Source organism: Propithecus coquereli, unplaced genomic scaffold, assembly GCF_000956105.1.
Source record: "Propithecus coquereli isolate 6110/MARCELLA unplaced genomic scaffold, Pcoq_1.0 Scaffold587, whole genome shotgun sequence".
NCBI lineage: Eukaryota > Metazoa > Chordata > Mammalia > Primates > Indriidae > Propithecus > Propithecus coquereli.
In genome coordinates this window covers 451,194-478,339 of record NW_012151807.1, presented here as the reverse complement: position 1 = coordinate 478,339, position 27,146 = coordinate 451,194, and the positions used below count along the sequence as shown (strand labels likewise).

General features: G+C 55.5%; 1 protein-coding gene across 1 annotated transcript; it reads left to right on the top strand.

Annotated features, from left to right (window-relative positions):
* The first annotated feature begins 307 nt into the window (after positions 1–307).
* SYNGAP1 (synaptic Ras GTPase activating protein 1) lies at positions 308–26,853 on the top strand. The gene is made up of 18 exons (XM_012658436.1): positions 308–412; positions 2,602–2,707; positions 8,921–9,012; positions 9,427–9,548; positions 11,398–11,551; positions 11,783–11,881; positions 14,020–14,643; positions 14,771–14,915; positions 15,131–15,275; positions 16,758–16,994; positions 17,132–17,333; positions 17,540–17,718; positions 18,397–18,438; positions 18,827–19,898; positions 20,294–20,467; positions 21,428–21,639; positions 22,955–23,045; positions 26,707–26,853. Exons 1-18 carry the CDS (start codon positions 308–310, stop codon positions 26,851–26,853), a joined length of 3,948 nt encoding a protein of 1,315 aa, XP_012513890.1.
* The last annotated feature ends 293 nt before the right edge of the window (positions 26,854–27,146 follow it).

Here is a 27,146-nt window from a genome sequence, read left to right as displayed (position 1 = left end):
GTGTACCCTCTCTGTCATGATAGAATTCTCCTCCCTGAACCACCTCTCTGTATTTCTTCCCCCAAGTCCATAGAGCCTCCTGTGATGTGATTCTCCTTCTCTCTTTTCCCCAGATGTAAAGGCTTGTCTTGTGTTCCTTAAAGTTACCAGGTGCCTCACCCTCAACTATGATCTCAAGGCGGGCGGGGTCCCCTTCTCCCAGTTTGTGGGCGTTCTTCTTGCCATTTTAGGCCTCTGCTTCCATATGCATAGAGCCTCCCTTACTGTTTCTGTGTATCTCTGTCCCCCAGATGTACGGGGACCCCCTATGCACCGAACCCAATACGTTCATTCCCCATATGATCGTCCTGGTTGGAACCCTCGGTTCTGCATCATCTCGGGAAACCAGCTGCTCATGCTGGATGAGGACGAGGTGAGCAGGGTGAGGAGGTTGGGAAAAGACCTGTGGGAGAATGGGGAGCGAACAATGGGGAAAGTCCTAATTAGTGATGAGGGGAGAGACACAAAGAAGGGGAGAGACATTTGCAAATGGTGGGAAGAGGGTGGCCATTGAGACTTGGGTTGGGGTGTGATAAAAGGGGCAATCATTCTCTCACCTTGGCCAGGGGGATCTTTGAAGGCCATGGACAGAGTTGGGGAGGGAATGTGGTTCTGAAGATTTGAGGGTGCCTCATGTTTGCACCCTGCCCATACTGTGGGATAGGTTAGAATGCGGAAGGGAAACTGAAGGATTTGGAGAAGGGGTGAAGCAATGGGAAGGCTTCCTCTCCAAAGTGGTCCTCAGGACCCCTTTACTCTTCCCCCATTGAACAGGACTCAGCTATCACCACTCCTAGTCCTTTCTCCATCATGGCGCAGAGTGCAGGGAGAGGAAATTGAGGGACCCGGAGAAAAGGCAGGGAATAGTGGGGTTTTTTGGTAACTGGGAGGAGACTGGAGGGTATTGGAAGAGATGGCACAGGTCAGTGGACCTTGGCATGGAGTGGGGTGAAACCAGGGAGGGTGCCTGAGATCAGGGCTTTTGCCAGGGATTGTTTGGACATCTGGAAGGTATATTAAGGGAGGAGACGCCTGGGGAGGAGGGGGACTGGGAGTATGGGGAGTTAGTTGTCTAAAGGAGTAGGAGCAGGTAGGGGCAGGGACTAGCCAGACTGAAGGAGATGAAATGGACAGAGGGCTTTTATAGAGGTGGTGGCCATGGAAGGAGATTTGAGAGCCAGGGAAGTGTGGGTTCTTGGGAGCTGGGTCAGCAGTGGAGGGTCCATCGGAGCAAAGAAAGGATGCAAATGTGAAGGGTGGATGCCTCATGAGTGTGATTCAAAGAATGGGGGTGATTTGGGAGACAAACTTTAGAGTAGTAGGGTACCCTGGGAGACCAGATGTTGTGAGAGATATGCTTTGAAAACTACTGGGCATGGTTTGGTGAGGCAGCACTGGGATTGGAGTTAGGGCAAACCAGGGTGTCAAGGGACCTGGGTGGCAGGTGAGAGTGTGGAGAGTTGGCAGGCCACAGAGTAGAGGTGTCTAGGGAAGGACATGGTGACTTTGAAAGAAGTGGTTTGGGGAGTCTAAGTTTTGGGCATTGACTAGTGGTTATCAGCATTGATCAGGGGTTTGGAGGCTGTAGTATAAACTGGGGAAAGCTGGAACCAAGAGGAGTGGGACTGTTGTAAGGATGGAGAGGGAGGACAGTGGGTGGGGTAATGAAGAAATGACAGGGATGGGAACAGACGGTAGGGACCAGTAGCCAGCAAGCTAAGGGACAAGAGGAATGGCCAGGTCTGGAGTAGCAAGGTGCATGTGTGTGGGGTGGATGGAACTGGGAAAATGAACAGTGTGTAGGGCCACAGGGAGTTGGAATTGGATGGGTTGTGGAACTGGGGCTGGGGACTGGCAGGGGGGCGGGGAGGGATCTGGTTCCTGTAGCTCCTGATGCGGGTAGAGGAGACTGGAGTGTTGGAGACGTGTGGAGTTGGGACAGTGGTGGTGGGGGGCGCGGGGGTGCGGCTTAGGGAAAGGTAATGGCTGAAGGGAGGAAGGGAAACTTAAGAGATGTTGGGTGGCCGGTGATGGAAGGAGAAGAAAGGTGGGGGGAGGTGACCAGGCCTTCTCGGGGGAGGGGAGGTTGGGTCCCAGTCTGGCCGCAAGCCGGGCTGTGGGAGGGAGACAAGCTGTGGATCCCGATTATAAATGCAGCTTCTGCTACCCCCGTGACAGGCTCGGAGGGAGAAGGGGGTAAGGGAGGTGGGAGGTTGGGAGGAAAGCCGGGAGAATGGAGGAACTGAAGGTCAAGGGAAAACTGGATTCAGGAAGCAGCTAACTCCTGAGGAGTTGCTGAAGAGCTGAGTAGGGTTTGGGAGAATTCTCGGCGGGTTTCAGGAGAAATGGAGGGAGAAAAGAAGAGAGTGGGATGAGAAGGAATGAGAGAGAGATGGGGAAGGGAAGGGAGAGGTCCACTCAGAGACAGTTGAAGAGAGTGGAGGGGAAGGGGCAGAAGGTGGGCCGGGAGGAAAGGGAGGCCCACCCTTCCTCGGTGGGGCAGGGGAAGAGGAGGGCGGCACGGGCCGGCGAGGTCTGACCCCCCTCCCCCGCATCCCCTAGATACATCCCCTTCTGATCCGGGACCGGAGGAGCGAGTCCAGCCGCAACAAACTGCTGAGACGCACAGTCTCCGTGCCGGTGGAGGGGCGGCCCCACGGCGAGCATGGTACGGCGGCCGAGCAGGCTCTCGTGCCCCGGAGAGGGGCGGGGAGAGGGCTGAAGGGGGTCCGGGCTGGCAGGGGCGGGAGCGTCGGGGAACGGAGGGAGCTGGCGGGGGCGGGCCGAGGCGGAGACGGAGTCTGGCGTCCGGAGCGGAGATGGCGCCCTCCTCTGGGATGTGGAGGGACAGGGCCTGTGGGTGAGAGGCCCCAGCGGGTCCTTGCTCAGCTTCGCTCCCTTTTTCCTCTCCAGCAGCGGAGTTTGACTGTTTTCCTGGTGCTTGTAAAAATAGTCTCCTTAGATCTTTAGCTTCCAGTCCGAGTGTGCCTGCCTCTGCCCCTCCCAGCCCTTGGTCTGGGATCTTGGAGAGAATGACCTAGTTCCTGCTCCCCCTCCACGCTCCCGATTCTTCTTCCGGACCTTCAGGCCTGTGGTCTCCCTCTTTTCTTGCCCCTTTTTTCCTACTCTCATCAACTGCTTCTATTTTCTGCAGTTGTATCACCCCCTTTTCTCTTTCCTCCTTGATTTCTCCTATTTTCTGTACCCCTCTGATTACCTGCCGCCCCCCACCCGCCCCCCCGTGGAACTCCGTCAGACCCCCATCTCATCTCCTTTCTGTCTGTAGAGCTATCTGCTCAGTCTGTCTCTCCAACTCTCTCCCTCTCTCCATCTGTCTCTTCCCCTCCCTCCCGCTTTCTGCCCCCCACCCCCCTCTTTAGTCATTTAAAAAAAGATTTTTGTCTTCCTGAGAAGTTCGCTTAAAAGGTTTCCATGGGAACAGTGAGGGGAGATGAAGGCAGAGAACAGAGATCTGCAGCCAAGGTGCAGAGAGACGCCCTCAGACCCCGGAAACCCCCTTGTCACTGGGCTCTTCTCTACATTTCCCTTCCAGAACCTAGTGATCCTGGTCCCCCATTCCTCCAACCCCCAGGTGACCCCTTTCTCCCACCAGCTCCCCCTTCTCTCAGGGATCCAGGCTACCAGTTTCTCTCCCTTAGAGAGCCGGCAGCCTGTCCCCATCCATCCTATGTCTCCCTCCCACCTTCTTTTTGATAGGTTCAGGCTTCACTGCCCTTGGGGGCCAGCCCTGGGACCCTGGGTGGGTGGGCGAGTGGTCAGGGATGTGTGTTATTGTCATGGAAACCTCTGACCATGGGGGTGTGTGGATAGCACATCTCTGTGAGGCAAAGCCAGGTGGTGGTGGTGGAGTGTATAGAGAGAATGTGCGTGATGTCTGTCACATCTGTGTATGTGTATACATGAGTATGTTTTGTCCATGTCTGGGAAAGGTGTATTATGTGCACGTGTGTACACCTGTGTGCCCAGGCCAAAATGGTCACATGCTCATGGTGCATGTTTATGTGTCCTGTGGTTGGCTGGTCTGCCCACATATTCCCCATCCTTCTCCTTACCCTGAATCCTCAGGGTCTGGGGTCTTTGGCATGGGTTTCCTGTGTGTTTTGGGTGGGGGCACCGTGTGTGTTTGGGGTTGGGGTAATATGTGGAGGTTGCTGTATTAGGGTTCAGTCAGGCTGGAAAGGCTTCCAGGGGTACATAATATTGGGGGGTTAGTGAGAGTTGATAGCTGCTGAATGCTTAGGGTCTTCAGGGGGGCAGGGAATGTGTAAAAGGCATGGAGGATTTGCAGGGGACATAGGGTCTTTGGGGCTTGGGTATGCAAAGGTGTTTGCTGAGGATGTGGACTCTCCAGCCCGGGAGAGGTCGCCGGACCTTTGAGGGACATGGGAATCCAGGGCTCCTCCTCTGCTGGGTGGAGCCGCGAACCCTCGTTCCCTCCGCGGTTTGAGGGGGGGGGTCCTGCTCAGGAAGGGATGGTGGGTGGCCCGGTTGGTTTTGGGGGTCCCCTTGCCCCCCTCCCCCGTCTCTCTCGCGCTGTCTCCGGGCGACGGGGCTCGTGACAGAGGCGGCCACGGCAGCAGCGGTCGCCTAGCAACGGCGGCGGGGCCCGGGCAACGGCGGCAGCGGCGGGAGCGGCGGCGGAGGGAGCCGTTCCCGCGGCCGTCACCGCGCGGCCGTCCCGGCCGTCCCGGGCCCCGCCACCGCCCCCACCACGCCGGGCGGCGCGAGCCGGGCTGCGCCGCCCCCTCTCCCTCCGCACCCCGCCCTTCCCCCGCGCAGGGGCGGGCCCCTCCCCCACCGGGGACACCCCCGACCCCCCCGGGGGGCGGTGCGAGGTAAGGGCGGGGCCGGGCGGACGAGGAGCGCGCGAGGGGGGGTGGGGGCCGCGCACGCGTGGGGCGGGGGCGCGCGTGTGCGTGGGCGCCGGGAGGGGGGTGGGGAAGCCGCGGTGGCGGCGGCGGCGGCGGCAGCTGCTCCCTCCGCATGTTCTCGCTGCATCTTCCGAGTGGGGGGAGTTATGGTAACCGGAGAGGGGGGCAGCGGAGGTCGGAGGGGTCGGGACCGGTCTCATGGGGCAGGGTCGCGAGGGCGCGGGAGCGGCTGGTGTGTGAGGGTCTTACAGCCCCCAGTGGAGGGGACGGCCCATCTGTCCCCGTGTGTGTTCGTGTTTGTGCTCATGTTCCCTGTGTGTCAATGCCATGTGCATACGGGGGCCCAGTTCCTCGTGCACACATATGCAGCTAGCCTTGTGCAAGCGTGTCTGTCTTCTGCCTCTGCCTGTTTCCTGCCGAGGGGGCTGTTTGGCCAGCCAATGGCTTGTGGGGCTGCAGTCCATGGCCATACGGGTCCATGTCACCTCTGACCCTGAGCATGTATGTCCCTGGCTGTGGTTCACCTCTTGTCAGTTTCCTGTGTGAGGGAATGCATGGCCACATAAGTAGGATTTTCGGTGTCCCTGGTGGCAGGTGTGTGTCTTTGCATGTGTGTTCCAGCATTGGCCTGAGTATCTGTGTCAATCCAGGATGGGTGTTCAGGGCGTGTCTGGATGTGGGTGGTGTGCTAGTGGTGGGGGCGGGGGAGTAAGTGTGTGTAAGTGTGTTCCTTGGAACCCTAACGTGTATGCAATACCTTTGGGCTAGGCAGGCGTGAGCCCCTGCTTGGTCAGGCAGTGGGGACAGAAAAGCTGAAAAGGGAAGAAGTGGGGTAGAGAGGAAAGTAGGGAGAAAAGGGGAGAAGAGGAGTGAGAGAGGCTTGAAGAGGAGAAGAGAGAACCAGGGAGAAAGAATAGCTGGAGAAGGGGAACGTGGGAGAGAGCAGAGCTAGACTCAGAAGAGAGGAGGGAATAAGAGCTCAAGATGGGGAACTGGATGGAGACAGGGGGAGAAGAGGCCTGGGAGCAGGGAGGCAGGGAGGAGGAGAGAGGCCTTTTGGTAAAATGGTCTCTGAAAGAGGAAAGGGAGGAAGATAGGAGAGGACACTGGATTTGTGTAGGCCCCATAGGTTCAGGCTTGGTTGGATCAGGGAAGGCCACTCAGGCATAGAGGCTAGCTCACAGTGAGGCCTGTCATGGCAGGGACTGTCATTAGAGGTTCATGTCCCCAGCACAGAACACTCGCTGTCTCCCATTTCTCTGCTCTCTGTGCAACCCTGTTCCTCATCCTTCTCTGGCAACCTCCCTCCCCTGGCTCCCCTTGAGAGCTGCCAGCTGGGTGTGGAATGGAAGAAAGGCCAAAGGGAAGGTTAGGGATTTGGGGGATTGGAGGGCAGGGGGAGATTCTGTGGGTGACTGTAAGATTAGAGACATTGGAGGGGCAGGAGTCCAAGCTCTTGCTCTGTGTATGTGTGAGTGCAATTGTGTGTGTACACAGGGTGTGTACATGTGTGGGTGTGTGCACAATGCCTGTGTTACGGGTTTGTGTAGGTGGCTGTTAAGTGTGTGCATGCCTGTATACATCGTGCAAGGATGGGACATGGAGACTCAGGATCACAGTATATGCTTTTCAGGTTTGCTCTATACACATTGTGTGTACATGGATGTGTCCTGTGTTCTCTGTACATGTGACTCCATGCAGCACTAATAACAGGATGTCCTATCTTTCTGTCACTCTACCCCCCTTTCCTTTGTGTTTCTGCTAGTCTTTTTCTTGCGGCAGTGAGTCTTTGTAAGCATATGTTTATGTGGCCTCCGTGTACCTGTGACTTATGTGTGAGTTTGTGGATCTTAGTTCCTGGTAATATGTATAAGGTTTTATTACTTGCAAGAACCAAGCAAACCAATTTGCAAATTCATTCTCCTTCTGTTAATGCTTTAGTTCCAAAGCAAAATTTTAGTGGGTTTAAAGTTAGACTTTATGCCCTTATTAGAGAAGCGTGCATGTGAGAATAATGGCTGAGTTAGGTTCCCTGAAATAAGAGGGAGGCAGCCATACCTGAGAAATGCAGAGAATTGTAACTAGGAAAGAGGTATCTTGAACCCTTGGATGCGTTGCTTAGTGTGTAATAGGATAATTAACACATTTACTCCTCATTTTTCTTTACTCTGGTAGCAATTACTGATGTCTGTGTTGGAGCCAGGGAAGGGCTGGGGAAAAAAGGAGGTTGTCCCAAGATAGAGTAGATGTGGTTGTACTTTTCATGTGAATGAAAGATGTTTGTGCTTCTGGGTTATGGGAATACCTTTATGTGGTTGGGATCATGGTGTACTCAAGCATGTATCTTAGGGGTTAAACTGGCATTTCCCTGTGTGGGGGAGGTGTGTGTCTTAGGGTCACATGTCCATTTCTGAAATGTGCTGCACACATGATTGCCCAAAGGACTTGAGCCACAAAGTCCACATCAGCAACTCTCATGTGGGTGTCTGGGTTCAAGTATGTACTCCCTGTTGCAGTGCTCACATATGTCTAAGCATGTATCCCATGGGGTGTGTGGGCTTCAGGGTCTCAGAATGTAGATCCGTGCTACCCTGGTGCTCACAGTTGTCTGTATGTCTCCAAAGCACATAGATCCCTATTGATTTTTTGTGTCATGGTTCTCATATACACGTACCTCCACAGTTCAGTGTATGTTTCTGTGCTCTACATGTGTTCCTGAGGGACTGATAGGGTTCTTGTGTCATGGCATCCACATTTCTGTGCATAAACCTCCTAACACCTGGGTTTTATAAGTAATGGGAAGCTGGGGACTGATTCTAGGGCAATTTGCAGGCAATTTGCAATTCTGGAAGCAGACAGTGAAAATATAATTGTGGCCCTCCTTTGTTCTGTTCTGGAACCTAGAGGGTTAACAGGCAGCTCTTCCGGTCCACCCCTCCCCAGCCTGTAGCTTCTTGTTGCCATGGAGATGATGGCCCCGCCCCTGATGCAGCACCTGCCCCCCCATTGGCTGCAGTGGTGACTGTGGGGCTGAGGGGGGAGCCCAGGCCTGGGCAGCCATTCTGGAGCTGGAGCCGGAGCTTGGCATCCCCCCACTTTCATTCTCCTCCAGCCCCTCAGCCCCTCTAAATTCCCTGCCAGCAGAGCCTCAGCTTCCCTCTTCAGAGCTGCCATCCCTCTAGGCTCTTGGCAGGCTGAGCTTCATCCGCATTCACCTCCCCTCCTATTCCTCTCCCTACCTTTACTTGGGAGTCCCTAGAACCCCCACTGCCCATCCTCCCCACTCCCTGCCCACTCCCCTGCATTTTCTGCTTTCCTCCTTCGCCCCTTCCCTCTGAGCCCCTCACTGCAGTGCACGTGGAACCGGCTCCTTCTCCCCTCCCCCCCACCTGCCCCTTCCTTAGGTTTTCTGTCCCTAGGCTTTTCCCACTGCCACTCCTCACAGGTCTCTTTCAAGACCACCCCCTCCAGTCCAGGGAGGGGGACATGGGAGGCAGCCCTGGCCCTCCAGACAGTCAGGGGTTCCAGGAGGTAGGAGCAGATGGAAGATGTCCCCAGCAGGGGGAAGAGGAAAGCCTACCTACGGGCAATGACTTTTAACCCATCTTTCATCCCAGCTAGCCCCTTCTGGCGGGGGTGGGTACCAGGGACCTAGCCTCCCTGGATCCTTGGTGTCCTTCATTACTGGGGTTTTACTGACCCTCTCAGCCATGTCCCCCTGCTGACTGCCAGCCCCAGTCATGGGTCTAAGGCCTCCCACCCCATCCCCCTCAGGGGGCTCCGGCTCTGGTTCCTTGCCCCCTCCTTCCTACCGCCAGCCTCTCCGTCGACGCTGCTCTTCTTGCTGCTTTCCGGGGGGTAGGTGAGGCCAGAGCTGAGGGGCAGAGGGAGGTGGGGGAAGGCACTGGGATGAGGGGTGGAACCTGGGTTAACAGCATCCCTTCTGGCTCCCTCTGCAACTTCCCTTTTGGCCTCTTCCTCCCCTCCAGAATACCACTTGGGTCGCTCGAGGAGGAAGAGTGTCCCAGGGGGGAAGCAGTACAGCATGGAGGCCGCCCCCGCTGCGCCCTTCCGGCCCTCGGTGAGTGAGTGAAAGCACCTGCCAGATGTGGCTCAGCTGGGCCCCCTCCCCTCCAGCCCTAGCTGGAGCCCCATGATTCTAAGAAAGGGGCCAGGAGCGGGGAGAGAGAGAGAGAGAAAGAGAGAGAGTGAGAGTGTGCGTGTGTTTCCCCACCCCTTTGGTTTCCCCCTTCTTGGCTCTGCCCCCCTGCTTCTCGGACCAGTCCTCCCACCTTCTCCAAGCTGGCATGTTTGTGTGCATGCTTGCACTGCAAGGGAGACACACTGGTATCAGGGCTCCTGTCCCCCTTTCCTCACCTCCAGAGACTTCCCTTTTTCCCCCATGCCACTTCCATCCAGGACTCTCTACCAGCTGACGGATGGGTAGGTAGAACTGACCCTGCCGCAACCCACTCCATCCCCATTTCCCCCCCAGCAAGGCTTCCTGAGCCGGAGACTAAAAAGCTCCATCAAACGCACGAAGTCACAACCCAAACTTGACCGGACCAGCAGCTTTCGCCAGATCCTGCCTCGCTTCCGAAGTGCTGACCATGACCGGTACAGGGGCTGGGGCACGTGGGATGAGAGCGATGTGACATAGGGTCTCTTGAATGAGATGGGGACGAAGGGGGTTATCTGTGTGCAAAGCTTGAAGGACTCAACTCAAGTTGGTTGGGGCATGTCATGGGGCGGGACAGAACAGAGAAGAGCTAGGATAGGGCTCTGTAAACGGCAGTAGAGGGGTAGGGTGCAGGGAGAGGACTAGCAGAAAGACAGGAAAGGGAATGAAGGTGAAGCCAAGGAGGGACTTCTCAGGCTGGCGGAAGGATGGGCTCCAGTCTGGATCCAAGGAGCTGCACAGAAGGACAGAGAAGGAGTGACCCTGGAGGAACATTTAGGGCATCCAGGGACAGGGGCAGTGGGTTGGTGGGAGAGGGAGCAGTAGGATCTAGGTGGGAGGGTGTGAGGGGAAGGGCAGGAAATACAGGGCAGTGGTTGGAGTGGGGCTGGGGTGGCTAGTATTAATATATGAGCTCAGGGACCTCAGCAGTGGGTGAGGGAAAGGACAATAGAGAACATGACAGAAAGGGGAAGCTGGGACAGGTATGCAGGGTGACAGAATGGGGAACAATCCATGGACTGAGGCATGAGGATGAAGCCCTCAGAGAAGTCCAGGGGGCACTGTCTAGAAGCTGGGCTGGAGGAGACCTGCGTTGTGCCTCTGGTATCTGTCTCTTGGGGGTCTCTCTCTGGTTTTCCCCCTTACCCAGTCACTTCCCTGCCCTCCCTTTCCCCTGTGTCTGGCCACCAGGATTGGGCAGGTACGGAGGTTGGGATAAGGTGAGTCACACCTTTCCCTGCCCCCTCCCATGTTGTCAGAGCTGGATTTGGGCCGGCAGGGGGTGAGGGCATGGTATTCCTGGCCACGGGGGCGGGGGGCCGGGGGGAGCATCGTCAGTTGCACTGACGGCAGCCAGAGCCTGCGATGACGGGGCTGCTATAAATAACTTCTTGGAGGCTCCCACACCCGAGCTCCCCTCCCGCTTTCCCACTGCTCTCTACTCTTTATCCCCTGCCCATCTCTACCCTGCTTACTGCCCCGCCCCTGTCATTCTGTCCCCCAGCCCCTTTATCTTCTGCCCTCCTGCAGGGATTTTCTGCCTTTTGTCCGCTCTCAGTCCCCTCCCAGTCTTCCCTCACTCTCTGTCTTGCTGCACACACCTTTGCTGCCCCCTTCTCCTTGCCCTACCTCCTCTTCTCCCCAGTCCCCAGCTCTGTCTCTTATGTTCATTCTGCTCTTTTCTGCCCACAGCTTTCTCTTGTTTCTTTTAAGTTTTGCCCTCACTCTTTCCCTTGGTTCTGCTAAAACTTGCCCTCTTATGTTTTGTTCATTCCTTCTTTGAATCATTAAATGTTTATTAGTTGCTAGCTGTGTGCCAGGCCTGGGACAGGCAGATACCTTCTGTGAACCTCCAGTTCTTTACTGCCGTTGTTTAGTTTCCCTTATATCGAGACTCTGGTTTCTGAAGTCACCTGGGGGTCTTACATAGAAGTGTCCCAGACCTACCTTGTTCTCTGTCCTTTTTTTTTTTTTCTCCCTTTTTCTTGTTTGCTGTGGTCCATTTCTAGATTGAGGTATTCTAAACGTCCCTAGTCCTCACAACCCCTTAGGTGTGAACTGGGAGTGGGGAAGTTTCTTAAAGAGTTCCGGTTCTTCTCACACCCCTCATGTCTTTCCCCAGGGACAGGCTGGGTTTCTTTCTCTCTCTGTGTCTGTGTGGGAAGGGGGTTCAGGCAGCCTTGTGTCCAAGTCTCCTTCCTAGAGCCAGACTGATGATGCAGGGCCCCCTGTGTGTGTAAGAAGAGTGGGGTCCTGACCCTGTCTCCTGAACCTCTTGCCTGCCAGGGCCCGGCTGATGCAAAGCTTTAAGGAGTCGCACTCCCACGAGTCCTTGCTTAGTCCTAGCAGTGCAGCCGAGGCCTTGGAGCTCAACCTGGATGAGGATTCCATTATCAAGCCAGTGCACAGCTCCATCCTGGGCCAGGAGTTCTGCTTTGAGGTACTGGGTGTAGTGGGCTGGGGAGGGCCAAAAGGGAGGAGTAATGAAGTGGGCGGGGGGCAGAGAGGCCTAGAGAAGGTGGCACAGGTGGGGATGTTGAGGAAACAGAAACCTCTGGGGCTGGGAGAAAGGAGGATAGTCCAGGGAGGAAGAGATGGTGGTGGAGTCTCCAGTCCTTAGGAGTCACTGCCCCTCTGGAGCCCCATCCCGCAACTCCACGCCCCTCTCTAGGTAACAACATCATCGGGAACAAAATGTTTTGCCTGTCGGTCTGCAGCCGAAAGGGACAAATGGATCGAGAATCTACAGCGGGCAGTAAAACCCAACAAGGTATTAGGGAGTAAAGGGGACACAGCATGCACAGGGCAAAGGTCATGCCACAAGGGAAGTGGGGGGCTAGGGAGGAAGGTGAGTTACAGGAGGGGAGGCTTGTGGGAGGAAAGGATTGAGATATGGGGGACCTGGACTGGCAGAGTGTGACCCTCATTATTTTGAGTTCCCCATTTCTTTTTCTTTCCGAACTGCTACCCTACCTTATGATCTGTTTCTACCATAGAAATCACGGACTTACAGAGTTGACAGGGCTCTGGAAGTCCTCTGGTCCAGCTTTCCTGCTGGTGGGAATACTTCACTAATACCCTGCTTGCAGCATTTCTACAGGACATGTAACATTCGATTGGCCCAGTCTCTGTACCTTGCTTTCCTCTCTAAAAGACAGGGAATTGAGGCTGGGTGCGGTGGCTCACGCCTGTAATCCTAGCACTCTGGGAGGCCGAGGCGGACGGATTGTTTGAGCTCGGGAGTTCGAAACCAGCCTGAGCAAGGGCGAGACCCTGTCTCTACTAAAAATAGAAAGAAATTGGCCAAACAACTAAAAATAGAAAAAATTAGCCGGGCATGGTGGCACGTGCCTGTAGTCCCAGCTACCTGGGAGGCTGAGGCAGGAGGATCTCTTGAGCCCAGGAGTTTAGGTTGCTATGAGCTAGGCTGACGCCACGGCACTCTAGCCCAGGCAAGAGAGTGAGACTCCATCTCAAAAAAAAAAAGATAGGGAATTGGTGGGAATGGGTTAGACTAAATGATCTATAAGGTCCCTTTGGTACAGAAATTGTGTCTGTCTTCTTCCCAAGACTTCCACTTCCCAGGAGAAATGCTCACAGTTCTGCCAGCTGTTTTCTGTATCTCAGTTTCTAGCAAACGTATAGTCTTGGTCACCCTCCTCTGGGGGAACTCTTCTGTCTCAATGTCCTTTTTTTTTTGTTTGTTTGTTTGAGACAGAATCTTGCTCTGTCACCCAGGCTAGAGTGCCGTGGCGTTAGCCTAGCTCACAGCAACGTCAAACTCCTGGGCTCAAGCAATCCTCCTGCCTCAGCCTCGCAAGTAGCTGGGACTACAGGCATGCACCACCACACCTGGCTAATTTTTCAATTTTTAGTACAGACAGGGTCTTGCTCTTGCTCAAGCTGGTCTGGAACTCCTGAGCTCAAGCAATTCTCCCGCCTCAGGCTCCCAGAGTGCTAGGATTACAGGCGTGAGCCACCTCGCCCGGCCTCAATGTCCTTCTTAAAGAACCCCAGCCAGGATGCTGGACATGATCTGACCCATGCAGAGTCCAAACACCATGCTCTCCTTTTCACCACATTGCTACATCACGAACCATGAGCTTGTGGTCCGTTGCATCTCCCCAGGCCCTTCTTTCACCGACTGTCAAGGCTTGGCCATCCCATGTTTACCCAATTGTTTTGTTTTGTTTTGTTTTGCAATTTCTGATTGTCTCTCTAGGACTTTGCAATTTTCCTCTTTAAATTCCACCTTAGTATTTTCAGTTTGTTATTCCAGCTTTTAAAATGTTTTCCAATACTGATTCTATTAGCTAACATATGAGCTACCTTCTACATTAGTTTTCTGGGGCTGCTGAAACAAATTACAAACTGGGTCACCTAAAACAACAGGCATTTATTTTCTCACAGTTCAAGAGATTAAAAGTTCAAAATCAGAGTGCCAGCAGGGCCATGCTTCCTTAGATGCTCTAAGGAGAATCCTTCCTTGCCTCTCACAGCTTCCGGACGTTGCAAACAAGTCTTGGCATTCCTTGGCTTATAGCTGCATCCGGCTGATTTCTCCCTCCGTCTTCACTCGGCTGGCTTTTTTCTGCATGTCTCTGTATCTGTGCATCTCTGAATCTGCCTCTCCATGTGAAGACACTAGTCATTAGATTAAGGGTCCGCCCTAATCCAGAATGACCTCATCTTAATTTGATTACATCTGCAAGGATCCTATTTTCTAATAAGGTCACATTCACAGGTTCGGGGTAGACATGAATTTTGCGGGGACACTGTTCAACCCAGTACATACAGCTCTCAGCCTTATGATTGCTGTGTCTATCCCACTTTCTCACTGACTGTCCTCTTTTTGTGTCTCTCTGTGTCCCTTCCCCTTTATCCACCATGCCTACCCCACCATGCCAGGACAACAGCCGCCGGGTAGACAATGTGCTGAAGCTGTGGATCATAGAGGCCCGGGAGCTGCCCCCCAAGAAGCGGTACTACTGTGAGCTCTGCCTGGACGACATGCTGTATGCACGCACCACCTCCAAGCCCCGCTCTGCCTCAGGGGACACCGTCTTCTGGGGCGAGCACTTCGAGTTTAACAACCTGCCGGCTGTCCGTGCCCTGCGGCTGCATCTGTACCGTGACTCAGACAAAAAGCGCAAGAAGGACAAGGCAGGCTATGTTGGCCTAGTGACTGTGCCGGTGGCCACCCTGGCTGGGCGCCACTTCACAGAGCAGTGGTACCCTGTGACCCTGCCAACAGGCAGTGGGGGCTCTGGGGGCATGGGCTCGGGAGGCGGAGGAGGGTCAGGGGGTGGCTCAGGGGGCAAGGGCAAGGGAGGTTGCCCGGCTGTGCGGCTGAAAGCACGTTACCAGACAATGAGCATCCTGCCCATGGAGCTATATAAAGAGTTTGCGGAGTATGTCACCAACCATTATCGGATGCTGTGTGCCGTGCTGGAGCCTGCTCTGAATGTCAAGGGCAAGGAGGAGGTTGCCAGTGCACTGGTTCACATCCTGCAGAGTACAGGCAAGGCCAAGGTGAGTGTTGTCCCCTCAGGGAAAGGTGACTTGGGAACGGGCACTTGGTCGGGGGTTAGTGAGGATGGGGCAAATTCAGGAGAGTGGGTTGTGTGGAGGCTGACTCTTGGGTTTTCCTGGGCCCCAGGACTTTCTTTCAGACATGGCCATGTCTGAGGTAGACCGGTTCATGGAACGGGAGCACCTCATATTCCGCGAGAACACGCTCGCCACTAAAGCCATAGAAGAGTATATGAGACTGATTGGTCAGAAATACCTCAAGGATGCCATTGGTATGGCCCACCCTCAGGCCCTCTTCTTCCCAGACCTGCCAGATGTCCACCCCAACCCCAGACCTGGCTACCCCAGACCCCAGGTGCACCCTTCCTCAGCCCAATGCTTCCTAGTTCAGCCTCCAACCACCTGATTCTGCAGTTCCCCCAACCCAGGCATCCCCGTCCCTGCCCTTGGAAAGTGTGACCACTCCCTGTTGTGACCCCACCCCCAGGGGAGTTCATCCGTGCTCTGTACGAGTCGGAGGAGAACTGTGAGGTGGACCCCATCAAGTGCACGGCATCCAGTCTGGCGGAGCACCAGGCCAACCTGCGGATGTGCTGTGAGTTGGCCCTGTGCAAGGTGGTCAACTCCCACTGGTGAGACTGGGAACGCTGGGCTGGGGAGCCAGGGCTGGGGAAGTTGTGTGTCCTTCTGTTCATCCATCTGTCCATCCTCAGAGAACTGAGTACCAGTTAGGGGCAAAACATCGTTCTGGGTGCTGTAGAGCAGACAGGTGAACGAGGCCTGGTCCCTGACCTCAGAGGGCCTCCACAGAATGGGTAGGGACAAATTAGATAAAGAAAAAGCCATAGAACCATTGTAGTATGTGTTAAGTGCTGAGTGAAGGTCTCTCCCCGTGCAACACAGAATCAGAGAAGGCAGAGCTTTGATTGAGATAAGCAGGGCAGCGGTGCCCCCTGGGCTGGGCTTTGAAGCCTGGGTTAGGTGATGCTGTGTGGACGTGGTGGGCAGGAAAGACATTTCAGAAGGCTGTGAGACAGGCACGTGCATGAAGGTGAGAGGGCCCAGGAGCTTTCAAGGGACAGCAATTAGAACAGGTTTAATGGCGTACTTGGCTCATAATGACGAGAGGTGGGAACAATGTCTGGACAGGGGGATTAGAGTTAGACTCTGAAAGGCCTTCGGTGAAGGAGTTGGAATTCGTTAGTAGGTCATGGGATGCCATTAAAGGCACCAGAAAGTATTGTGATTGAGAAGATTAATCCATAAATAGAGTGGGGTCTGGGGGCGACTGGAGTAGGGAAATGAAGTGCAGGCCAATTGGGGGCTACTGTCAATGGGTCAGGCATGAAAAACAGATCCTGAATCAGGACCATGATGGGCATGGTACAGAGGGGCTGCCATAAGGCCCCTCTGACGAAAGGATCAGTAGGAGTTGTCTACAGATTGGAAAGGAGGGGGCATGTCTGTAGGGAGTCACGATGACTCAAGAGGCCATGAGGAGACCTGTGGCCTCATTGACAGAACCAGGGAAGTCAGGAGGAGGAGCCGGTTGGAGGTGTGGGGGCGATGGTGAGCTCCGTCTTACCCGAGTTGAGTTTAAGGTGTCAGTGGGACATTGAAGTGGAACTGGGAGGGGCGGGGAGTGAGTGCTGAGCCATTCCAGGGACTGGGGATCATGCCTGGGGTACCTCCATCCCCATTTCCCTGGAATCCAGAAGAGTTGGGGGGTCCGAGCTCCCTGTATCTCAAGTGACCCTCCATCTCTCTCCCATCTCTGTCTCTCCCTGGTGTCTGTTTTTCTTCTCCTCCTCTCCTTGTCTCTCTCACACACCCACCGTCTCTCCCCCACATGTCTCTCTCCCCTCACCTTTTCTCCCCGCTCCATTTCTCTCTCCCTAATCTGTCTGTTCCCTCTGCCATGGCCCTATTCTTCCAGCAGCCTCCATCCTCCTCCTGCAGTCCCTCCCTCCCTGTCTCTCTCCCCTCTGTTTCCACACCCTCACCTCCTACCACCCCCCTCAGCATGTTCCGTGGAAGCTGAGGGTCTCTGGGGCTCAGTCCCGGTCTCTCTCTTTCTTTCTCTTTCTCTCTGTCTCCCTGCCCCTTCCCCCCAGCGTGTTCCCGAGGGAGCTGAAGGAGGTGTTTGCATCCTGGAGGCTGCGCTGTGCAGAGCGGGGCCGGGAGGACATCGCAGACAGGCTTATCAGCGCCTCGCTCTTCCTGCGCTTCCTCTGCCCAGCAATCATGTCGCCCAGTCTGTTTGGGCTCATGCAGGAGTACCCAGATGAGCAGACCTCACGAACCCTCACCCTCATCGCCAAGGTCATCCAGAACCTGGCCAACTTTTCCAAGTGAGGAAAGCTTCAGTTGGGTGGGACAGGGCTAAGGGTGGGTAGGAAGGTCCCCTGAGAGCCGGAGACCCTGAGGCAGGCTGGGTGTGAGGCCTTCTGTATGTGTGTGACCTCCACTTTCTGGGTCCCCGGGCCAGGTTTACCTCAAAGGAGGACTTTCTGGGCTTCATGAATGAGTTTCTGGAGCTGGAGTGGGGTTCCATGCAGCAGTTCCTGTATGAGATCTCCAACCTGGACACGCTGACCAACAGCAGTAGCTTTGAGGGTTACATCGACTTGGGCCGAGAGCTCTCCACACTGCATGCTCTGCTCTGGGAGGTGCTGCCCCAGCTCAGCAAGGTCAGCAGATGTCCCCTTTGCCCTGTCCCCAGATGGCTCCGGAGGCTCCTGGGGTCTGAAAAATACCCCTGCACAGATTTTTCTCCCCTCCTTGTCCCCTGAGGTGTCACCACCACAACCCCAGCTCAGACCCCCTCCACTTGCACCCTCTGAGGCCCTCTTAGAGCTGGGCACTTAGCCCCCAGGTAACAGCCTCACCCTTCCAGGAAGCCCTCCTCAAGCTGGGTCCACTGCCCCGGCTCCTCAACGACATCAGCACAGCTCTGAGGAACCCCAACATCCAGAGGCAGCCGAGCCGCCAGAGCGAGCGGCCCCGGCCTCAGCCCGTGGTACTGCGGGGGCCGTCAGCCGAGATGCAGGGCTACATGATGCGGGACCTCAACAGGTGAGTGCCCTGGGACTCGCACCCCTGCGCTCCCATTCTGGTACTCCTCACTGGGCCGCATGTGCATCTCTCCAGGGCTTGAGAGAAAGGGAAAGGCAGCAGGTTCTCAGGGAAAATGGTAAGGAGGCAGGTACAGTCAGCAGTAGGTGGAGAGCCCTTTACAGCCAGAGGGAGCAGAAAGGCAGAGCCTCAGGGAAGGGCTGAGCTTCCTCCAGCTCCCAGCTCAGCTGTCAGCCTGGAGGGCCCTGCTTCAGGCTCTGATTTGCTCGGTCCCTCTGCCTGCCCATGTTTGTCCCCAAGCTAAGGTTCAGCCAGCACATGTCAATTCAGCCATGTGGTGTCAAAAATACTCAAATCTCTCTAGACTAGTTGGTCAATAAGCCTCCTCCCAGCCCCCCGCCAGAACCGCACAGACATGCCCACAGTCCAGCACCTGGAGGAGGGCAGCTGGGAGCTTGGCGGGCCTGCAGCCTGCTCGCAGCCCTAGCAGCCACCCCGTCGGTGGTGCCCGTGCCCCAGCTGCTGCTCATTATTTTGATGACCACCCTGCTTGTTCCTCTGCCCATGTCTCCCTCCATGACACCATCCCTATGCCACCACTCCCGCCTCTCCTTCCCGTTGTCCACACCTCTCTCCTTCTCTCTCTCTGTGCTCGTCCCTCTTTCCATCTCTCTCCAGCTCCATCGACCTTCAGTCCTTCATGGCTCGAGGCCTCAACAGGTGAGGGGCTCTCCCCTCCCCCACCCTCCTCCCCTCTCCTGTCTGCTCCCTCTCCCGCTCCACTGGCCTTTGCCCTCCTCGCCACTCCTCCTTGATGCGCCTCATCTCCTCCATATCAGCCCCGCCCCACCCCTCATCCCTGCTCTTGCTGCCCCATCTCCCCTCTTCTAGGCCTCACCCCTTCCTGGAGGGGCCTTGTCCTTTCCCTCTTCCCACCTGTCCCCTCCCATCCTCCCTGCCTCCCCTCTTCAGGGCCACCACTGCCAGCTCTCAGCCCTTCCCTGTGGGTCCCACTTTTCACCCCAGGGCCTGTGCCAGACCACAGCAGGCTCAGTTGCCAGTAGCCCTGACCTGACCTTCTGCTATGTGCCCCCTTTCCTTCTGACAGTTCTATGGACATGGCTCGCCTCCCCTCCCCAACCAAGGAAAAGCCGCCCCCACCGCCACCTGGTGGGGGTAAAGACCTATTCTATGTAAGCCGTCCACCCCTGGCCCGTTCCTCGCCAGCATACTGCACGAGCAGCTCAGATATCACAGAGCCGGAGCAGAAGATGCTAAGTGTCAACAAGAGTGTGTCCATGCTGGACCTGCAGGGCGATGGGCCTGGTGGCCGCCTCAACAGCAGCAGTGTTTCCAACCTGGCAGCCGTAGGGGACCTACTGCACTCAAGCCAGGCCTCGCTGACGGCAGCCTTGGGGCTGCGGCCTGCGCCTGCCGGTCGCCTCTCCCAGGGGAGTGGCTCCTCCATCACGGCAGCTGGCATGCGCCTCAGCCAGATGGGTGTCACCACGGACGGTGTCCCTGCCCAGCAACTGCGTATCCCCCTTTCCTTCCAGAACCCTCTCTTCCACATGGCTGCTGATGGGCCAGGCCCCCCAGGGGGCCATGGAGGGGGCGCTGGCCATGGTCCACCTTCGTCCCACCACCACCACCACCACCATCACCACCACCGAGGTGGAGAGCCCCCTGGGGACACCTTTGCCCCATTCCATGGCTATAGCAAGAGCGAGGACCTCTCTTCAGGGGTCCCCAAGCCCCCCGCTGCTTCCATCCTTCACAGCCACAGCTACAGTGATGAGTTTGGACCCTCTGGCACTGACTTCACCCGTCGGCAGCTCTCACTCCAGGACAACCTGCAGCACATGCTGTCCCCTCCCCAGATCACCATCGGTCCCCAGAGGCCAGCTCCCTCAGGGCCCGGAGGTGGGAGTGGTGGGGGCAGCGGTGGGGGTGGCGGGGGCCAGCCGCCTCCTTTGCAGAGGGGCAAGTCTCAGCAGTTGACAGTCAGCGCCGCCCAGAAACCCCGGCCATCCAGTGGGAATCTGTTGCAGTCCCCGGAGCCGAGTTATGGCCCTGCCCGTCCACGGCAACAGAGCCTCAGCAAGGAGGGCAGCATTGGGGGCAGCGGGGGCAGCGGTGGCGGAGGGGGTGGAGGGCTCAAGCCCTCCATCACCAAGCAGGTAGGTGAGGGCAGGAGGAAGGCGGGTTGGGTGATGTGCAGGGAGGGAAGGAGGAGACGGGGATGGGGGTGGGACAGAGTCTGTGGTCTGGAGTTAATCTTCTTGCCTCCTTTCGGTCATTAAACAAACATGTATGGAGGGCCTGCTGTGTGCCATGTGCTGTTCTAGGAACTGAGAATATGGCAGTGAATGACAGCCCCAAATCCCTACCCGCCTAGTGCTCTCTTCCAGAGGGGAGACATGCTAAGTCACTTCTGGCATTCAGAGGTGATAAGGGCTGGAGTAGGACAGGAGGACTGGGACTGTTCTCTCCTTTGGCTATGCTCTCCCTTTAAATGCACCTGCCTTTTCCCACCTTTCCTCTCTCTGTTTGCCCCTACACTGCCTTGTCGCAGCATTCTCAGACGCCATCTACACTAAACCCCACGATGCCAGCCTCTGAGCGGACGGTGGCCTGGGTCTCCAATATGCCTCACCTGTCGGCTGACATCGAGAGTGCCCACATTGAGCGGGAAGAGTACAAGCTCAAGGAGTACTCGAAATCGATGGATGAGAGCCGGCTGGATAGGGTACGCTGGGCCCTACCAGCCCAAGCCCGGTTCTTCCTTTTACCCACAGGGGAGACCCTTAGTCACTTCCAAGGGAAACATCCAAGGTCAGGTAGTTGTGGTGGGAAGAAAAGACAAAGACCTGATCCCCTCTCTTTAGAAGCTTTCGGTCCACCTGGGGAGACCAGAGACACACAATCAGCTGTTAAAAGCCACTTTCTACTCTACTTTGTAGGTTATACATATCATAGACTATCTAGGGGAAAATGTGCTATTTTAGGCTTACTCCCATGTTCTTTCCCAGAGAGACCATAGCCCTGGCTCTTGTGACTGCTCAGGAAAGGAAGAGTTACTTTACTAGCAGTAGAAGCAAACACACTGGCTGGGACAGAGGGGATTGCAGTTGTACTATGATGGATGTCAGGCTTACCCCGTCACTGAACCGTGGGCATAGGTGACAGGGTCGCTGTGCATTCCTAGATTCTCAGCCTGGGATTCACTTAAAGATCCCCTATCCCCGGGACAGAGCCAAGGAGGGAGTCCCAGGTGGAACAGCACCTGCCTCCCCCATCCCATGTCTCTTCCTCCTATGTCTCCCCCGTGTGTTCTGGGGCCTAGCTTGGGGCTGGCTGGAAATTATCTCTAATTTCTGGGTACAGTTACTCAAGGTGTGTCTGTGAGTCTGTCTAGGTTTCTGTGTAGTTCCTTATGTGTCCAGATGCACATGTGAGAGGACGTACATACCTCTCAGGCTGTGGGGGTCTGTGACCTTGCTCCATTTTGAGGGAGCCTCAGCGTCATGGTAGAGCCTTCTCAAAAGCAGGCATGTGGGTGTGACCAGCAGGCAGAGAACAGTTGGGGAAGGCAGGTGGACGCCTCTCCCCATGCAGTGGCTATGCCTGGCCGACAGGGGCGGAGGCTGGGTGGTGGGGTCGGGGTGGGGCGCCCCTCACAGTGCGGGGTCGTGTGCCCGGCGGGCAGGTGAAGGAGTACGAGGAGGAGATTCACTCACTGAAGGAGCGGCTGCACATGTCCAACCGGAAGCTGGAAGAGTATGAGCGGAGGCTGCTGTCCCAGGAAGAACAGACCAGCAAAATCCTGATGCAGTATCAGGCCCGACTAGAGCAGAGCGAGAAGAGGCTACGGCAGCAGCAAGTGGAGAAGGACTCGCAGATCAAGAGCATCATTGGCAGGTGAGGGGCGGCCCGGGGAGGGGTAGCAAGGGAGAGCCTGAGGCTGAAGAGAGCTAGTGAGCGAGCTACTCCTCCAACTCCCACCCCCAAACTCGGGAGACTACCAGGAGAGCCCATCACCTGGAGATGCCACATACTCACCCATCACCAGATGGAGAGAAACTTCTCGTTTAGTGCATTAAATGTTCCTTTACTAAACTCTGACCTCTTTCCTAATACATTAGCTTCTGAAGCCCTTGGAAAATGCAGATAAACCTGTTACTGTCCAACTGTCACTGTGTCTGGACTCAGTCTAGGCCAGGACTCCCCACTGGTTTATTTTCAGCCTAGCCTGCGATGTTCACCCCAAAGCTAAGCAGGGCTCCTTAGCCAGAGTAGCCTCTGGCCATGCCCATCCTGAGCAGCCCCTCGCTCGCCAGCCTTGGAAAGGTGTCTATTAGAAAAGATCTTTTTTTTTTTTTTTTTTTTTTTTTGGCGACAGGGTCTTGGTCTGTCACCCAGGCTGGAGTGCAATGGCATCATCATAGCTCACTGCAGCCTCAGACTCCTGGGCTCAAGTGATCCTCCTGCCTCAGTCTACCAAGTAGCTGAGACTTTAGGGGAGCACCACCACGCCTATCTAGTTTTATTTAAATTTTGTGTAGAGATGGGGTCTTGCTATTTTGCTCAGTCTGGTCTGAAACTCTTGGGCTCCAGTGATCTTCTAGCCTTGACCTCTCAAAGTGTTAGGATTACAGGTGTGAGCCACCACGCTGGCCCTAAATGAATTTTTGAGTAAGAGAGTTAGAAGAAAAGGGCTTCTTGACTTGAAACATTTTTTGAAAACCACTGCTCTAAATTGATACTCTTTATGAGACGTCACCCTGAGAATGTGTATCAAAGGCAGGGAGATGCTGGGAATAATGATTGTAGAAAATCCTCTTGGGCTAGGGGTGCCCCAGGGACTGTCACTAGAAATGGCATAGGTTCAGTCAGGTGACACAGAGGACGCAGAAGCCAGGTCCTCAACCACAGAGGGTCTGGGGAAGGGGTACTGCTGTCCTGATTGGGAGGATGGAGGGCCGGGGGTGTCTGGGTGGTAGAGGTCTTAAGGCACAGAAAGCTGTCCTTAGCAGGCAGATGTGAGGGTCCCTGGAGAGCATGAGCCTGAGTAACAGAGTCTTTTGGGTCACGGCCATTGAAGAGGTTCTGAGGGAAGGAGAGAAGGATGCTGAGGCTTTCCCAAAGGGCCGTGGGGTTCCCCGGGATCAGGAGTTCCATGGGCAGGCTCCGAGCCTGTGCCCGCCACTAACCCCACTGAAGCCCGTCCCTTCAGGCTGATGCTGGTGGAGGAGGAGCTGCGCCGGGACCACCCCGCCATGGCTGAGCCGCTGCCTGAACCCAAGAAGAGGCTGCTCGACGCTCAGGTGGAAATTACAATGTCATTTATCTTCTCCGTGTCCCATCCCCATCCATCCCACTGTCCTTCGTGCACTCACTGCACCAGCCACCCCAGCCCATCACCATCTGTCTCTCCCACAGTCCTCTGTCCACTGGCTGCTACCAGCAGTCCCCCCGTGACCCCATCTTCATTCCATCGTCTGTGCCTTTGTCACTCCTGGCAGCGTCAGCCCCACCCCTGTGCCTTCCCGTCTAGTCTTTCCACTCCTGTCCGCGTCTCAAGACCTTGCACCAGCACCTCCGTCTTTCTGCCCCCAATCCCAACACAGTTCCTTGAACCTCCGCCCCTTCTTTGCCCACTCCTGTTCAAGGCACAGAGTGCAGCTTCCTCTGAGCTTTTCTTGGGCCGGGAGGGCTAGAAGCTGCCGTTTGTTAGAACAGAGTATGAACTGTAGTTTCCCCAGGCCCTGGCAGGTGCCCTGGACACTTGGGGTCCCCATCACCTCTGTTCTCTTGGCTCCTCAACTTTCCTGACTCCTTGGCAGCTCCTGCATAGCTGCCTCATCCTGACTTGAAAGATCTTGAAGGCCTCCTACCCTGCAGCGCCCCCTTTACCCTCAGTGTTTCCGTCCAGCCTCCCTTTGGTCTTCCTCCCCTCGGACCCTCATACCTGACTTGCTTCCCAGCCTCTCTTCTCAGCAGCCAGCTTGTAGGACCTCCCTTCTGTACCCTTACCTCTTGCTTTCCTAAAATTCTGCTCACTTTCCTACCCATACACCTCTTTCCTCTGCTCTGACCACCAGGCTTCCCCCACAACCACCAAGGCTCCTGACCCCATGACCCCACTCTCTCCCCCTGCAGCTCCTCATCAGGTAATTCTCCTGGTTCCGCTTTGGCCACGGGTGGAGGACACAGGGGGAGGTGACTCCGGACCACTGCAGGTTGGTCATGAAGCCCACTCCCCTCCAATTCTCCTCCGGAGCCTCTTCCCTCTCACTGCTGCCCCCCACACCCAGAGAACCTCCGCAGACCCCAGCCCTCTGACACCTCCTGCTCAGACCCATGTCCCAAGACACCCCCCCAAAGAGAACACTTCCTGTTGCCCCTGGAACTGTCCAGTTAGCAAGAGGCTTACCTTAGACGTGCCCAGCACATTCACAGGTCACACCCCCTTCCCTGCAAAACCCACCCCTCCAAACTTCCCCAACTCTAAACACTCCTCTTCCTCTACCTCTCCAGTGTATGTCTGTCACCCCCCATTTCACCAGACCGTCCTTGGGGGTTGGGAGGTTGGGGGCGGGTTTGTTAATGGCGGGAGGTGGTGATGGGTTGGGGAAACCCAGCTGTAGGGGCTGTGCTGACTGCCACAGGTAGGTTGGGGTTTCCTCTTCCATCCCTGTACCCCTCCTTGCCAATCCTCACCTGTTTCTCTCTTCCTCCTCCCTTATAGCTGAGAGGTAGAAGGCATCTGGGGCTCACATTAGCCCCCACTGGGTAGGGATTAGGAGTAGGTCGTTAACCCAGGGAGACTTTGGGGTGCCCTGGGAAAAAATGCCGTCGTGATGTCCTGACAGTAGACAGAGTGGGTAGAACAAGGAGGAGGAACAAGAAAGGAACCTCGGACAGATGTTGGGACGTGGACTTGCCCACGTGGCCTGGGAGTTAGAAGTGAGGAGAGATGTCTTCCTAGATCAGATCATAGGCTTGGAATGACGTCGATGCCCAGGCAGAGATGCCAGGAACAGCACACTAAATAACCTCTTCATTCTTCTTGTCAGAGCTCACATCCCCAGGTTGCTAATGCCACTCACTCCCTGTCTCCCACCACCCGGTGGCCTTGCCGGACACATAATCCTACCTAAAAAGCCAGTAAATGAGAACCTGTCAGCCACAGACATCATTTCTGAGATACTTTATTTTCTTTGGGATTCACGTGCAGTGGGTAGTGGCTCCTCACACTGCAATTTTAACTGTCTGCCCAGCCTCTCTGTCAAAGTAGTTAGTGATCAGCAAACAGATGCTAAAAGGCACCAGGGGACCTCACCATTTAAAGGACTCCTGCAGTGAATTCTTTTGTAAAGTGAATAATGGTACCCTAATTTATCTACTTTCTAAATTTGGGTCGATGGGGGTGTAGGGGCATGCCTATGTGCTGTCGCCAACAGACAAGCAGAGGAAAGGGAATCTGGGGGTTCCTTCCTCTGCTGTGGTCAGGATACCCTACCATTCATAATCGCCTCTCACTGACGTGGAGAAAGTATGTGATACCCAGCAAGGTAAGAAGGCAGCTTTGCTTAAGGCTGGGGTCTGGGTGACCTGAGCTCCTTGATCCTGGGATAGAAGGGAATGGTGCTCTGGGAGTCTTTATTTGGAATGTTTTTGTATCTTTTGGAGATGTCAGATAGCCACATTGCCAGGTCTAAATGCCCTGTGGCCCAAGGAATAATTTGGACATTTGTTCTAAACCACTTTGTAGTAGGTATTGGTCCCCCTGCAATTAAGCCATTAATTTATAAATTAGTTTTGAGCCTGAATTTTGAAAAGCCAAGTGAGCAACCAGAAGTGGAGGGGAGTTCAGGTAACTTTCTTCTTTCCCAGCAGAGGAACAGAAGGTAGGGCTAGGGCAGGAACCAGAAGTTGGTCCAGGAGTGACAGGAGCTGATGGGAGTAGGACCAGGGGTGGGAAGAGGGTCTGGTACCCCTCACCTTCTAACTGGGCACCCAGGGAGAGGGACTGAAAGGCAGGCGGAGGTGGAAGAAAATAAAGCCACTTTCTGCTTCCCAGGGACGCAGAGATTGGGGCATGCTGTGTCTCTGCAGAAGCTCCTAGTCATTCCCTCCCACAAGATCTTGCCCTTCCCACATCACTTCCCTGATCCCCTTCCTTTCCCCCCAGTACAGTTAAACCTCTGTAATTTGGAATGTTATATTTGAGAAGATGGCCACTCTGAATAAGTGACAAAACTGAATGACAGTGTCTATTTAATGAAATGCATGTCTTCAAAATATATACAGTAAGTAGAACTGAATGAACAAGGCTTTTTCCACTCAGGTCCTCAGGGAGCATGCATTAATGAATAGATAGGATTGAAAAGTCTGTTTTCTGGTATAGGTTAAATAGCCCCTCCTACAGACACATTTCCACCACTGATTTGCGTAGCACACCCTTTCTTCACAGATAAAGGAAAACTCAAGCCCAGTTTTTGTTCAAATTATGAAAAAATTCCAAATCCACGGGGGTTTGGATTAATGAGGTTTTGCTGTACTGCCTCCCCTTGTTCCTCAACACCAAGTTCCTATCTCGGGTTGGGGGTGGGCTGGGAGGGGGTTCCAAGAGGAGGAGGGCAGGCTGGGCAGGGGGTATATAGGTGACCTAGAGGGGTTAGGTTGGGGGTGAGGTAGGAACTGGCTTTTGAGCTGGTTTCCTGGTATGACACTGGGTTGAAAGCTTGAAGGCCCCCTTTAAGAGTCTGGGGGTGAGATTCTCTTCTCCCTGATCGCAAAGGACGTAACTTCTGCAGGTGAGAAACAAAATAGGGGGATGGTGGGGATTGTCCTGGGAGGAGGGGGTGGGACATGCTTGTGGAGTGGGCTGGCTAGGGGGGAGGCCACTGCTTGGGGGCTTGGCATCCAGGCCCCCTCGAAGCGTCTCAATAAGTCCGCGCTCTCCTCTTTGGTGTCTTGCAGGAGAGGCAGCTTCCCCCCTTGGGTCCAACAAACCCGCGTGTGACGCTGGCCCCACCGTGGAACGGCCTGGCCCCCCCAGCCCCGCCCCCTCCACCCCGGCTGCAGATCACGGAGAACGGCGAGTTCCGAAACACCGCAGACCACTAGCCCACCCAGCATCACAGACCTTCTCTTCCTTCCCTGTGCACCCCACCCCGTAATAGCACCAACCACCAGGACTGGACGTCACCGAGGGACAGCGGGATTGCCTCCCTGAATGCCTCCTTGGGGGGCACTGATCCCCCACCCCCACTGCACCATTTCCAGGGGGGAGAGCGGGGACTATGAGCTGCCCCCTTTTCCTTCCTGTCGGGGTGCTGCCCCCTCTTTGACCCCCAGGGACCCTTGCTCCAGGACACCGCTACCCCACACAGACCCCTTCACTCCGGGGTGCTATCCCC